This window comes from Mesoplodon mirus (assembly GCF_964341445.2).
Source record: "Mesoplodon mirus genome assembly, chromosome: 3".
Classification (NCBI taxonomy): Eukaryota; Metazoa; Chordata; class Mammalia; order Artiodactyla; family Ziphiidae; genus Mesoplodon; species Mesoplodon mirus.
In genome coordinates, this window is record NC_138978.1 from 41,598,127 (window position 1) to 41,612,981 (window position 14,855).

General features: G+C 46.2%; 1 protein-coding gene across 5 annotated transcripts in view; it reads left to right on the plus strand.

The window, feature by feature from the left end:
- Positions 1-14,855, plus strand: part of RAD54L (RAD54 like) — a 32,088-nt gene that overhangs the window by 11,396 nt on the left and 5,837 nt on the right. For 4 of the 5 annotated variants that reach the window (XM_082611925.1, XM_082611927.1, XM_082611929.1 and 1 more), the window contains 10 exons: positions 3,584-3,734; positions 7,283-7,409; positions 8,446-8,520; positions 8,667-8,797; positions 9,310-9,420; positions 9,581-9,704; positions 10,058-10,136; positions 10,447-10,626; positions 14,348-14,511; positions 14,612-14,845. In XM_082611925.1, the coding sequence (XP_082468051.1) occupies positions 3,584-3,734; positions 7,283-7,409; positions 8,446-8,520; positions 8,667-8,797; positions 9,310-9,420; positions 9,581-9,704; positions 10,058-10,136; positions 10,447-10,626; positions 14,348-14,511; positions 14,612-14,822 (1,353 nt within the window). In that variant the 3' untranslated portion in view covers positions 14,823-14,845. Of the gene's footprint in view, positions 1-3,583; positions 3,735-7,282; positions 7,410-8,445; positions 8,521-8,666; positions 8,798-9,309; positions 9,421-9,580; positions 9,705-10,057; positions 10,137-10,446; positions 10,627-14,347; positions 14,512-14,611; positions 14,846-14,855 lie in introns of those variants that run through there. The other variant, XM_082611926.1, reaches the window with a different exon arrangement.

Genomic DNA, 14,855 nt, shown 5'->3' on the forward strand with positions numbered 1-14,855 from the left:
ATGAAAGGTGGTAGGGATGCAACTACTTGGAAAGGAGTGAGGGTGGCTGGGAGCTTCCCAGTATAAAGAATTTCCCACGTCTTTAGGGGGCTTGGCTACCCTGAGCCTGCTGCCATTGTTTACATCTTGGGGAAAGTAAGGTCACTTTGCACACCCCTGGGGCTTTAGTGGAGAGGTGGCTGAAAGACTTGGCCCCATCTGTCAACTGATTGGCAGGCTTGACTGTGCTCTGGGGACTATAGATTACCCTGTATCTGAGGGTTTGGGGAGAGGACAGAGAAGAAAAGCTTACTTTGGGGTACCATGCTTGCTAGTAGTGAGCTGTTTCCCAGTTGAGCTTTTGTCCTTATGAAGAGTCTGGCATGTCTGCCAACTTCCGATACCCTGATGGGCCATTCCCTGGTAGGAGTAAGAGATTTAGCAGATTGAGATGGGGTATGCACGTGGCCACTGTCCAGGACCCTGGCATTTGCTTCATCACCATGGAGGGGGACTGTGCCAGGAGCCTGGACTAGAGGCCAGGGCATTGGGGAAGGGAAGGGAAGGCAGGGCAGGCTGTTGAGCCCTTGAGGACTGGGGGGCATCTAGATTTTCTTCTGCTCTATAGTGTTTCCTTTTTTCCTCATTCTCTCCTGTTTTCTGAGCTGACTGGCATGAGGGACCAGGCTGCCTCTTGCCACACTGCAGGGTCCTGGCCCTCCCTTCTGCTCTTCTACCTTTTATTTATTTATGTTTTTTTTCTTTTTTTTCTACCTTTTATTTGTCAGCAGTGTGTTAATTGTCAGAGACCTGAGGAAGCCAAAGTCCTGAAAGATAGTCAGCCTACTCTAGAAGTTTGTCCTGTTTGGATCTGGGAAAGAGAAGGTTCTGCCCCAGGCTTTCATGTTCCCAACTGATGCTTTTCTCAGGAACACAGAAATAATAACATAATAATAGCATAATAACTGTTCAAAATCTTGATCCACATTGTAATCTGAGTTAGACAGGGCAAGTCAGAACACTTGGGATCAGTGTTAGCTTTGCCACTTGTAAGCATGACTGCAGATGAGACTGCTCTGAGACTATAGAGTAGATAGCACATGGTCTACCTGAAAGGGACATGATACAGATCAAGAAAGAGGATATAGGGAAGCATTTTGTAAGGTGTATGAACAGGGGAGGGATTGACATCATCATCATCATCATCTTAGTTTTGGAGCTGAGGAGACTGAAGCTCAGAGAAGGGCTGGGACTTGAATCCAGGTCTGAGATTTTAAGTCCTGGCTCTTTCTTCTCTCTTAATGCCTTGGTTGTAACCAAAGCTTGGTGTAGGGAGAAGCTTGGCTTGGTTATGGAAGGACTGTCCCTGTATGCCTCATCAGGACCCATGTATGTTCCTTTACAAGTGCTATAACACAAAGCAAGTCAGATGCTGGGAAATGCATTAAAAACAAGAATCTACTCATGGGGCTCATGTTTCAAAGAGACAAGTGGTGGTATTTAATCTTGGTATCATTTTTTGCTTTTAAAAGGATAAGCTGAGAATTCTGCCAGAACAGAAGTTCAGCAGCAGCTTATAAATAAGAACTCTGACTTTTCATCCGGCCAAATATCTGATTTGCTGAGATGCCAGCATTTGGGTTTTAAATCCGTGGCCGATGGTGGCAGGAGCCGGGTCTGGAGCCAGGAAGGTCCCACAGGAGCTGGGGTTGGCTTTCCCTTTCACAGAGACCCACAGGGGTAGTGCATCAGTTCAGTTCATTAATTGAGTTATTAATATTAAGTACCTGTTATGTGTCAGGCCCTGGGGATCTCATGATTGCCAGCCGTCAGGGAGCTTCAGTTTAGAGGGATCCAATGGATGCCCATTTCCCCAGGGCCTTTTGGGTAATATCTTCACAAGTTTCAAATCTTATTTCCCTCTTCAGCTCAGAAGTCTCAGCCTTTTGTTTCAGGGCTGTTGCTTGGATCCTCCAGTCACTTTTAAGTTTATTTTCTTTGTTTAGGATGTCTTTAAAATTTTTTTTAAACATATAATTGGTATACAATGTTTTCATTTTAGGTATACAACATACAGTCTTTTTTTTTAAATTAAAATTCTATGGGTGTCTGTCTAATTCTTCAGTAGCAATGTTGCTTATTCATTCATTCTTCAGCAAGCATTCACTGAGCAGTGTTCTGTGTGGGGCTCTGTCCCGTGAACTGTTACAAAGGCAAATCTGACGTGGTCTCTGCTTTTAAAAGTTCCTGCCTTGGTGAGGAGATAAAGTACAATCGAATGTGATTAGTGTATATAGCAGTAGATGAGAGGCAGAGTAGTATAGTGCCCGGACTTCAGAATCTCACACACCTGAGTTCAAATCTCAGTTCTGCTACTTGATACCAGCATGATTTTGGATAACTGTTCACCTCTCTGAACCTCATTTTCTCTAAAAGGGTATTGTAATTTCCTCTCTTCTGATCGTTATCTGGATTATAGAAGAGAATATAGGTAAAGTGCTTAGTATAGTGCCTGGCACATTAAAAGGATTCAGTGCACAGCTGTTATGTACAGAGTGCCATAAGAGCCAGAGGTGAGAGACCCCAACAGCCTGGGGTCATTGAGGAAGGTTTTGCATAGGAGGTGACATTTGAGGAATTTGCCTGTGGAAGAGAATTGTGGGCAGAGGAATGGCATGGGCAATGAGACCTAAGGAAATCCAGCATTAGGAGTGGTGAGTTATAGTTTCCTGGACTGTGACAAGCTGTGGAGAGTGTCACAGAAGTCAGCTGGGTCCTTATTGAGAAGTACTAAGCTAACGAGCTTGGGCTTGATCCCACAGATGGGAGAGTCAGTAGAGAGTCTGTGTTTAATTGCCCTGTGAAAGGCTGGCTTATTTGTTCATTCTTTCACTGGTGGTTGTGTTTTGTGTGCCCTGCCCAGTGTGGGGCTGAAAGGGACTGGGGGTAGAAAAGGCACAGGCCTGACCTTGCCCGTGTGATTTTTGGGGAGAGAGGAAAGTTGATAGGGTCCTTTACCATTTTGTTGAAAAAGGCTTAAAAGAGAAGTAACAGGTATGTATTGGGGTGGGTGATACAGGGATTGGGGAAGAGATGCAAAGAGAGGCTCGCTCTTTAGATATCTGAGCTGGCTGGATTCTGTGCAAAGAGGAGAAGACGAGCCTGGACCAAGTCCCCTTAGCACTGATAGCTTGGAGACTAATACAGAAGGCATCTGGCTCAGGAGGTTATGGGATGGTTGGGCTAGTACAGAGGGAGGATTCCCTGAAAGCACGGGTCTCTAACATGTCTGAATGATCTCTGAAGAGGATAGGCAGGCTGCCATGGCTCTGGAGGTTGGGGCAGGGAAGAGGAGGGGAAGAAATAGAGAATCCATGCTTTATGGATATAGCATTGGTCTAGAAGCTGAAGGTCTGTCTCTTGAGCCTGGCATTTCTCCCCAAGAGAGTGGGTAAACTCTCGCTTTTGCTGCCCCCTGCCCAGTTCCCAAGGCCTCAGGACCTGTAATGCTCATGATTCCTCTTTGCCTGTCTATACAAGATTTTGCTACTGTTAGGGAGGCCACATTGTGCCCATGCCTAAGTGAGAATTAATTTCTTTGCAGGGACACAGGCTCAAGAACTCTGAGAATCAGACTTACCAGGCCCTGGACAGCTTGAACACCAGCCGACGGGTCCTCATCTCCGGGACTCCCATCCAGAATGATCTCCTTGAGTATTTCAGCTTGGTACATTTTGTTAATTCGGGAATCCTGGGTAAGAATCTTGGCCTTGTCTGCTGTACTGGAGAGGAGCCTTGCCTTAGCCTTGGGATTATAACGCTAGCTGAGGAGAGAGAGGAGAGACCACTAGTTATATGTGGGTCACTAGGCACTCTTCTAGGAAGACTTCTCATGTCAAGGAGTAGCAAAGCCATTGGGAGACCTTGGCTCTGCTGAGCAACTCAGCAAGGCCCACTCTGGTCTTTTTTTCCATTGCAGATGTGGCAGGGGCTACGCAGGGCATTGTTTCTATGAGCTGGGGATGGAACTACTATCCCCAGACATTTTTGCTCATCACATCCTAGCTGCCTCACAAGAGCTTTGGCCTCAGAGCAGACTCTGTATTGGGCAGTTTTGTTTTTAACCATTTTTTAGTGTGCAACTTAGTGTCATTAAGTACGTTCACATTGTTGTGCAGCCATCACCACCAACCATCTCCATAACTTTTTTCATCTTGCAGAAGTGAAACTCTACCCATTAAGCAGCAACTCCCCATTTCCCGCTCCCCTCAGCCCCTGGCAACCATAGCTTGGGCAGTTCTTGCACATAGATATCTGTGGAAGGGTTTATTAGTGCCCATTTTTGAACTTTAAAGAATCATATGGCATATTTTCCTTTGCATCTGGATTCTTTTGTTCAATATTACGTGTATGAAATTCATCCATGTTGTTGCCTATAGCAGTAGTTTTTCACTTTAGTATACTATTCCATTTTATGAATATACCAGAATTTATTAGTTCTACTGTTGATAGACAATTGAATTGTTTCCAGTTTTTTTATTATTTTGAATAATGATCCTGTGAACGTTCTTGTAATTTTTTTTTTTTTTTGCGGTACGCGGGCCTCTCACTGTTGTGGCCTCTCCCGTTGCGGAGCACAGGCTCCAGACGCGCAGGCTCAGCGGCCGTGGCTCACAGGCCCAGCCACTCCGGGGCATGTGGGATCTTCCCGGACTGGGGCACAAACCCGCGTCCCCTGCATCAGCAGGCGGACTCTCAACCACTGCGCCACCAGGGAAGCCCTTGTACATATTTTTTACCTGAGCATAGTATGCGTTCCTCTGTTGTAAGAGTGGAATTGCTGGGTCATATGTTGTGCGTGTGTTTAACCCTAGTAGATACTCCAGTTTTCCAGAGTGATTGTACCGGCAGTATATGAAAATTCCAGTATCTCTACATCAGGGGCCAGCAGATTTTTTCTTAAAAGGGTAGATAGGGCTTCCCTGGTGGCACAGTGGTTGAGAATCCGCCTGCCGATGCAGGGGACACGGGTTCGTGCCCCGGTCTGGGAAGATCCCACATGCCGCGGAGTGGCTGGGCCCGTGAGCCATGGCCGCTGAGCCTGCGCGTCCGGAGCCTGTGCTCCGCAACGGGAGAGGCCACAACAGTGAGAGGCCCGCGTACCGCAAAAAAAAAAAAAAAAAAAAAGGGTAGATAGTGGGCTTCCCTGGCAGTCCAGTGGTTAAGACTCTGTGCTTCCAGTGCAGGGGACATAGGTTTGATCCTTGGTCGGGGAACTAAGATCCCGCATGCTGCACAGCGTGGCCAGAAAAAAAAGGCTAGATAGTTATTTTAGGCTCGTAGGCCGTACTGTCTCTGTCACAGCTACTCAGCTCTGCTGTTGCACTATGAAAGCAGCCATAAAATGTAAATGAATGAGCATGGATGTGTTCTAATAAAACTATTTATAGAAACAGGTGGCTGGCCCATGGCTATAGTTTGCTGACCTCTGCTTTATAGCATCACCAATATTTATCTTTAGAACACATTTAAAAAAAATTTTTAGTCATTCTGGGTGGGTGTTTAGTGATATTTCATTGCATTTATTTAATGTTGAATAAAACTCAAACACCTTTGGGCCTTCCCTGGTGGTCCAGTGTTTAAGACTCTGCGCTCCCAGTGAGTGCAGGGGGCCTGGGTTCGATCCCTGGTCAGGGAACTAGATCCCACATATGTGCAGCAGCTAAGAGTCCACATGCCGCAACTAAAGACCCTGCACGTGGCAACGAAGATCCTGCATGCCACAGCTAAGATCTGGCGCAGCCAAATAAATAATATTAAAAAAAAAAAAAAAAGATTGTTTAAAAAAAAAAGTTGAACACCTTTTAATATGTTCATTGGCCATTTGGAGATCCTCTTTTGTGAGGTACCTGACCTTTTAAATTCCTGGCCAAAACAAAACCCTATACTCATTAAACAGTTGCTCCCTATCCTCACTTACCCCCAACCCCTATCAACTACCAATCTGCTTTCTGTCTCTATGGACTTGCCTGTTCTGAATATTTTCTATAAATGGAATCATATAATATGGGACCTTTTGTGATTGGCTTCTTATACTTAGCATAATGTTTTGAAGTTTCATCCGTATTGTAGCATGTATCAGTACAGATCTTCCTCAACTTATGATGGGCTTCTGAGCCACTAAACCCATTGTAAGTTGAAAATATTTTAAGTCAAAAATGCATTTAAGGGACTTCCCTGGTGGTCCAGTGGTTAAAACTCCACGCTTCTACTGCAGGGGTGCAGGTTTGATCCCTTGTCGGGGAACTAAGATTCTGGCATAGCACCCCAAACAAAAAAAAAATCATAAAGTGGTATGTGGCATATAAAATAATTATACACCTTTAAGGAAAAAAAGCATTTAATGTCAAACATCATAACTTAGCCTAGCCTACCTTAAATGTGCTCAGAACACTTAAATTAGCCTACAGTTGGGTAAAAGCATTTCACACAAATTCTATTTTATAATAAAGTGCTGAATATCTCATGTAATTTATTGAATACTGTACTGTAAGTGAAAAACAGAATGATTGTATGGGCATAGAATGGTTATAAGTATATCGGTTGTTAACCCTCATGATCACGTGGCTGACTGGGAGCTGTAGCTCGCTGTTGCTGCCCAATATCATCAAGAGAGAGTAGGGTATTTCATATTGCTAGCCTGGGAAAAGATCAAAATTAGAAATTTGAAGTATAGTTTCTACTGAATGCATATTGCTTCCACACAATCATAAAGTCGAAAATTCATAAGTCAAACCATCATAATAAGTTGAGGACTGTTTTTTTGTTTGTTTGTTTTTTGTTGTTTTGGCTGTGCTGCATGGCATATGGGATCTTAGTTCCCCACCCTGTGTCCTCTGCAGTGGAAGCGTGGAGTCTTAACCACTGGACCACCAGGGAAGTCCCAGTTGAGGACTGTCTTGTACTTCATTGTACATGCTACTTCATCTCTTATAAGCAGTATATAGGTGGGCTATTAAAAAAAAAAATCCAGTCTGACAATTGGATTATTTGGTCCATTTACATTTAATGTAATTAGTTATATATTTGGGTTTTGATCTACTTGCTATCTTATTATTTGGCCTTATCAAGTCTTTGCTGCTTTGGTAGCTCTCTGATCCATTCAAACAGAAATTGCCTATAATTTGTTCAGCTTTGTTGTTCTCAATAAAAGGTTGGTCTGTGACAAAGTAGTCTGCTGTTACTAGCAGTGGGAAAGTCATTACTTTTCTATATTCTTTAATGCCTTTTCTCCTGTGCTTAGGAACTGCCCAGGAGTTCAAGAAGCATTTTGAATTGCCAATTTTGAAGGGTCGAGATGCAGCTGCCAGTGAGGAAGATAGGCATCTAGGAGAGGAGCGACTGCGGGAGCTCATCAGCATTGTGAATAGGTAATGGGGGGGTGGGCTAGACAGTAGTACCTCCCTTTGGGTCCCCCCACATTAGGTTATCAGAATTGCCTCCTTAGCCATCCAAAGCCAATCCTTTGTGGCCTTGGCCTTGAGGTCTGGGATTCTCCTAAGAGAGTGGGATTGTGCCCTGACAGTAGTCACTGAATAAATGAAGGGGTCTTGCAGGCTGCTTCCCTGCTTTCTCCCTGACCTTGGGCCCTGTGGTCTGGTTTGGTGCCGCTTAGCATCCTGCTGAGGAAGCTTTTTTCTGTTGCTAGACTTTCTGAGCAGAATATCCCTTGGAGCATTGTTAGTACTTCAGAAGTTTCCTCTCAGTCAGTCTCACCCCTAAAGCACCAGGCGTCCCTTCCCACGTCCCATAGCTTTCTGTGACAGGTAGTAGATCTGAAGGATTGGTATGGCTCCCAGGCTGACAAGGCTCTCTCCAGGGGGGCCACATAGCTCAAGGGGCAGGTACATTCTGGAGTCCTCTGTTGTAGTTATGTGTACTTGATGATTTGCTTCCTGAAGAGTCTTGCTTTTGCCAACAGGCACCTCCCTCTCAGGTTAAGATGGCAGGAAGGAGAGTTAGTGTGCTCTTAGGAGCTGCTGCTAGGTGCCTGATCCTGTCCTTCCTGGTCTGCCAGGTAGTATGGGCATACTTTCATTGAACCTTGGGCTATGTGGCAGCTGGCATTTGGGCAAATGCAAGCTGAAACTCCCATTAGGGCTCAGTGGTTTACGGCTTACTTCCCCTGTCAGAGCACCAGGCTTAGTAGACCTCTGCCTTCTCTTGAAAGGCAGCTGACCTTTTGAAGGGGAAGAGAGAGTTGTCCGTCTGCACTAAACTGTTTGAAAGGGTCTCTGTTCCCCTGACTGAGACCTTGGTATAGATATCTTTGCCATAGGGCCGATGGGTTTCTGACATTTGCTACTAGAAAAGAAAATCACTCTTGGTCCTTTGGGTGGTAGCTTTTATTCTGGTATTAGCGTGGCAGTTTTATCAGCCCCTTGTCTTTTTATCTTGTTCTCCCAGGTGCCTGATACGGAGGACATCTGATATCCTTTCTAAATATCTGCCTGTGAAGATCGAGCAGGTGGTTTGTTGTAGGTACTGAACTCAACTGAGGGGTGTGGAGTGAGTGGGTAAAAGCTCAGTCCCTGAGGTATAGCTGGGCTCTCAGTGTGTCCTTAGAGGGCAGAAGTGTGGTCCAACATTTCCTGCTGACCCAGCTCCTTTTTTTTTTTCTTTTTCAGGCTGACACCCCTTCAGACTGAATTATACAAGAGGTTTTTGAGACAGGCCAAGCCAGCAGAAGAGTTGCGTGAGGGCCAGATGAGTGTGTCTTCCCTTTCTTCCATCACTTCACTAAAGAAACTATGTAATCGTGAGTTGGATCCATGTGCTGGGGTCCTCTGTGAGAGTGAGCAAGGAAGGTAGTTCAACCACCTTCACTAAAACTTGTCCATAGTCCTCATAGAGGCCACATGTAATTCTATGCCTCCACAAGGCATAAGCTCATGTATTGTATACTCTAAACCAGACCTTTTGCTTTGGAAAATTTAGCTTATCCTTTGCCTGACCCATGCTTGATGCTTGGAATATATAGGACTGTGCATGAGAGTGTGTGCACACACACATGCATATAAAATATTGGACAGGGGGAAAAATAACAAACTTTGCCCTGTCTGGTATAGCTCGCCTCTTGTTGGCAGAACACACTAGTGAGCAAAATTGTCCACTCATGATCCCAGGTGGCACTGACTGCACACTGGGATTTGGAAACAAGCAAATCTGGTGCTGAGGAAGGTCTGGGTAGGGTTCTAGAGGGCGTTCTAATGAGCATTGAAGTGGAAACTTCTGAAAGCAATGTAGCTGGCATTTTGGGGTTTTTTTCAGATCCAGCTCTAATCTATGACAAGTGTGTGGAGGAAGAGGATGGCTTTGAAGGTACCTTGGACATATTTCCCCCTGGGTATAGCTCCAAGGCTCTAGAGCCTCAGCTGTCAGGTGAGTCCTTTCCTACCAGTCTTTGGGCTCCTCTGGGAAGAGGGGTGGGAGGTTGTCTCTTTGTGCTAGATCTATTCTGTCTCACGGCAGGATATCTAGAGTAAGAATCCTGGGCCATTGGGATGGCCCATTGGGTGCTGATGGTTGTTGATCTCCCCAGGTAAGATGCTGGTCCTTGATTACATTCTGGCGGTGACCCGAAGTCGCAGCAGTGACAAAGTAGTGCTGGTGTCCAATTACACTCAGACATTGGACCTCTTTGAGAAACTCTGCCGGGCCCGAAGGTAGGGAAGAGCTGTCAAAGGGGTACCTCTCCTACTGTACCCCTAGGAAAAGTAGGTGTTCTGATTGGTGGATATGGACGAAGATGTGGGTGCAGGAGGGACTTTCCAGAAGATGTCTGTGCCCTTATTGCTGCAATGGCCATACCTCCATCTCCAAGCAGAATAGTCCTTTGTCCTTCACATACTCCACAGGACAGTCCTAGCCCTTAGCTCCCTGCCACTCCCTTTGGGAGTTTAGGGTTTCAGGCTGTATATGAACAGCCTTCCAGCATGGTTGGTTCAGTCCCTTCAGTAGCTCTGGCTCCAAGGGGGTTCTGCTTCCTTCTTGATTTGATCTTTGGATTCCCCTTCAGGTACTTATATGTTCGCTTGGATGGCACAATGTCCATTAAGAAGCGAGCCAAGGTTGTGGAGCGCTTCAACAATCCGTCCGTAAGTGCACAGCTCCTGTCCCCACACCACTAATGCAATAACATCAGAACTAAGGGTTGACAGAGAATCTACAAAGGGGCTCTGCTTTAGGTCTCTCTTGACTTTTTTTTTTCTGGTGGGTGTGGTAGGGTTAGGCTGATAGGTTGGTGATGGCTGTACTGGGAACTGACCTTGTGGGCTGGTAAACCGGCTGGTAGGCAAACTGGTGGTCCTCACAATTGGTCTGCACATGAGAGAACAGTTGGCTGGGCTGAGCAAGATTCTTAGTTTGGGCTGTAAGTGGTTCTTTTTCTCCTTCTTCTCTTTACAGAGTCCTGACTTTGTCTTCATGCTGAGCAGCAAAGCTGGGGGCTGTGGCCTCAATCTCATTGGGGCTAACCGACTGGTCATGTTTGACCCTGACTGGAACCCAGCCAATGATGAACAAGCCATGGCCCGGGTCTGGCGTGACGGTCAAAAGAAGACCTGTTATATCTATCGCCTGCTCTCTGTAAGGACGGTGATAATGGTCAGCGTAGGTGTGGGTCATGGAATAAGACTTTCAGGACCACCTTGGGTTGTTTCTCATTGCCTCTCTTTGGCCCCTCTGCCCGTAACAGTGGCCAGGCTATGGGCTTAGCCTGGAGCTCTTTATTCTTCTTTTCTCTCCCTCTCTCACCACCGTGTTCCTCAGATCCTTCTTACTATGCCCTCTGGATGCCTGTGCAGTAGTTAACAAACTCCCCTGTGGCCTCATCCTTTTCACAGGACACTTGCTTTCTCTTACACCTGATTTCTTCTGTACAGCTTGCCTTGTAGTCTTCTCACACTCCATGTCCCACGGGGCTAAGAAGTGGTATTGGCATTCTCCAAGTTCTCTGATCAGTCAGAACATCCATCCTATAGTACCTCTTTTGAAGCTCATGTTGTCTGGACTACCCTCTTTTCCTTGCTACAGTCATCTACCTTCTGCTGTTTATCTAATTCATCAATAACTTTGGACACCAGTTCAGTCTTCATTTCTTCCCCAAATCCAGCTATCATCCTGGCTGACTTCAAGGACCATGCAATTTTCCAGCACTCTGGCCTTCACGTTTCCTTGACTTCATCTCTAATGACCTCTTTAACTCCCCCTCATTTTTTATTTTATTTATTTATTATTTATTTATTTTTGGCTGCCTTGGGTCTTTGTTGCTGCATGCGGGCTTTCTCTATTTGGGGCGAGCGGGGGTTACTCTTCGTTGTGTTGCACGGGTTTCTTATTGCAGTGGCTTCTCTTGTTGCGGAGCACAAGCTCTAGGTGCGTGGGCTTCAGTAGTTGTGGCACGCGGGCTCAGTAGTCGTGGCTCCCGGGCTCTAGAGCGCAGGCTCAGTAATTGTGGCGCACGGGCTTAGTTGCTCCGCAGCATGTGGGATCTTCCCGGACCAAGGCTCAAACCCGTGTCCCCTGCATTGGCAGGCAGATTCCCAACCACTGCGCCACCAGGGAAGTCCCTTTTTTTAAAAAAAAATAATAAATTTATTTATTTATTTTTGGCTGCATTGGGTCTTCGTTGTTGGGTCTTCATTGCTGCTTGCGGGCTTTCTGTAGTTGGCTGTGAGTGGGGCCTGCTCTTTGTTGTGGTGCACAGGCTTATTGCAGTGGTTTCTCTTGTTTCGGAGCTAGGCTCTAGGCATGCGGACTCAGTAGTTGTGGCTCTCGAGCTCTAGAGCGCAGGCTCAGTAGCTGTGGAGCACGGGCTTAGCTGCTCCGTGGCATGTGGGATCTTCCCAGACCAGGGCTCAAACCCTGCATTGTCCCCTGCATTGGCAGGCGGATTCTTAACCACTGTGCCACCAGGGAAGTCCTCCCCCTCATTTTTTTACACGCATTATTCCAAAGGCCACAGTATGGAACTTGTAACAGTACCAAAACTACACAGTACCCAGAACTTTAATACCTATCATTCTACTCTCATTTCCTGTCCTTCCAGCTTTCTCATACCTCCTATATCTGTTTCAACCTAATGTCCCTAGTTACTCCCGCCACAGCTCCTCCCAGTCTGGCTTCCCTTTCTATTCAGCCTGATCCTCATCGTGCATCCTTTCAGCCACTCTTCCCCTAATACCTACTCCATGTGGATCCTTATAGCTGTTCTCAGCTTCAGCTTCTGCGCCAGATACAGCTTGCATTTACGGATTGGCGCTACCACAGATTCATTGTCCATTTTGAGCGGGGCCATATCTCATTTCCTTCACCAGCTACTTCAAGCCTTCACCACTTTCCTCAAGCTTCCTACTTGGCCCTGTCTTTCCTTCTTTCTGGAGAGACTTTCTCTTCTACTTCACAGAGAAAATGTAGGCTACCAAGCTTGAATTCTCTTGCCTAACTTCCTCTCTTCTGTCAGTCTTTACACCTGCTCTTCCCTTCCATTCTCAAAGGAAAATCATTTCCTTCCTCTCTGTTCGAGGCTTATCATTCCAGCTCTGCTCTAGACCCCTTTCCTATCCTTTCCTTTCTTGGTTGATCAGTTTCTCCTTTATTTCCCCGAAGTCTGTAAACATTGTCAAGTAGCTCTCACCTTAAAAACAAGTTTCTCAACCCTCTGTCACTACCTTGGGTTACTTTTCATTCATTCACTGTCAGATTTTCCCAAAGCCTACAGATTTACTTCATCTCATCTCCTATTCACTCATCTCACCAGTTAGGCCACTGAACCTGCTTTCGATGTACTGGCTTCCTAATTGCTAAAACAAGAGACTCTTGATTTTTCTTCTTTGTATATCTGACACTGTTGGCTACAAATCTTAAAATTCTTTTCTTTTTGGAAACTCCACTCTGGTTTTCCTACCGCTGTGATTATATGCACTCATTATATTGACAAGTCTCTAATTAACTTTAGCCCAGATCTCTTACCTGAGTTCTAGACCCATATTTCCATCACCTACTGTATATTTCTACTTAAATGTCTTACGAGTATCCCCTTCTGAATTTTGTCATTTAATGGCTCTGTTATCCACCCAACCCAAATCTGGGTATCATCCTACTGGACTGTTCTTTGTTTCCTAACCAGATTCTAATTATACCATTGATTTTACCTTCTCAAAATTTCCTTAATCTAACCTTCCTCTCCATCCCATACTAAAATCACAGTCATCTGACTTCCTAATTCTTTACCTTTGGTCTTATCAGAGCCCATTCTTCACAACTACTTCCGGAATGAGCTTTCCAAAAATTCTAACTTTGCTTTCCACTTCCAAGACAAGGCCAAGCTCTTTAGCCTGGCATCCAAGTTTCTCCAGTATGGGGCTTTCTCAGTCCCAGCTCTTATGTACTATACTCCTACCATCCTCTAGACAGGCCAAACTCCTCATAGTCCTCTAGTAGGCCAGGCTTATTGATTTTGTTCTTATATGTGGAATGCCTTCTCTCTTTCCTTGTAAACCATCTGTTCATTTTTCAAGATTCAGCTCAAGGATAATCCTTACTTTCAAGCTTTTCAACATTATTGCATTCCACCATCCCTCTTGTGGGTCCCTGGGTATCCTATACAGATTTCTATCATTGTACCAATTATACATCTTTCTCTCCCCCAGTAGTCTATGAGTTTAAGAATAAGGATCATATTGGATTCTTCTTTGTATCCTGGCATTAGCACAGGGCCTGGCATAGGATACCCAAATGACATTTACTTGAGTGAGTGAGATTTGGACTTGGTGTGGAGATCTGTTGCTGCAGACAAACCTCAGCCCACCCTGAAGAAATTTAGTGAGGCCCTGGAATCCTTCATTGGTACAGAAAATATCCTGGGTGGGGAGACATGCACAAGTCATATTTCCAAAAGATAGACTTGGAAAATGGGCTTAGATCAGGGGTCCCCAACCCTTGGGCTGGGGACTGGAACTGGTCCACAGCCTGTTAGGAACTGGGCCACACAGCAGGAGGTGAGCAGCAAGCCAGCAAAGCTTCATCTGGGGCTCCCCATTGCTCGTGTTACCACCTGAGCCATTCCCCCCACCCACCCACCCACCCGTCACCAGTCTGTATAAAAATTGTCTTCCACGAAACCACCAGTCCCTGGTGCCAGAAAGGTTGCGGACCACTGGCTTAGGTGAACAGAGGTATTGCTGCAAGACTCTTCTCATTCATCTCCCCTTCTCTTGGGTGGCTATAGTTTCAACTCCTGGGTTTTCCTGCCCCCTATGTTTGGAGGTGACTTACCCCTGGCTTCCACCCCTACCCCCCCCCCCAGGCAGGAACCATTGAGGAGAAGATCTTTCAGCGTCAGAGCCACAAGAAGGCACTGAGCAGCTGTGTGGTGGATGAGGAGCAGGATGTGGAGCGGCACTTCTCTCTAGGCGAGTTGAAGGAGCTGTTTACCCTGGATGAGGCTAGCCTCAGTGACACACATGACAGGTGGGTGGAGTGCCCCTGCTGGCCATTACCTCTGAACACCCTACACAGCATGGAGATGGGATGGATCTACAGTAACCACAGCTCTGTCCTCTGCCCGCAGGTTGCGCTGCCGCCGCTGTGTCAACAACTACCAGGTCTGGCCACCCCCTGATGGTTCTGACTGCACCTCAGACCTGGCTCAGTGGAACCACAGCACTGATAAGCGGGGGCTCAAGGATGAGGTACTCCAGGCTGCCTGGGATGCTGCTTCCACTGCCATCACCTTCGTCTTCCACCAGCATTCCCATGAGGAGCAGCGGGGCCTCCACTGATAACCAGCTGGTCTGGTGTGTAGCTGTTAGAGG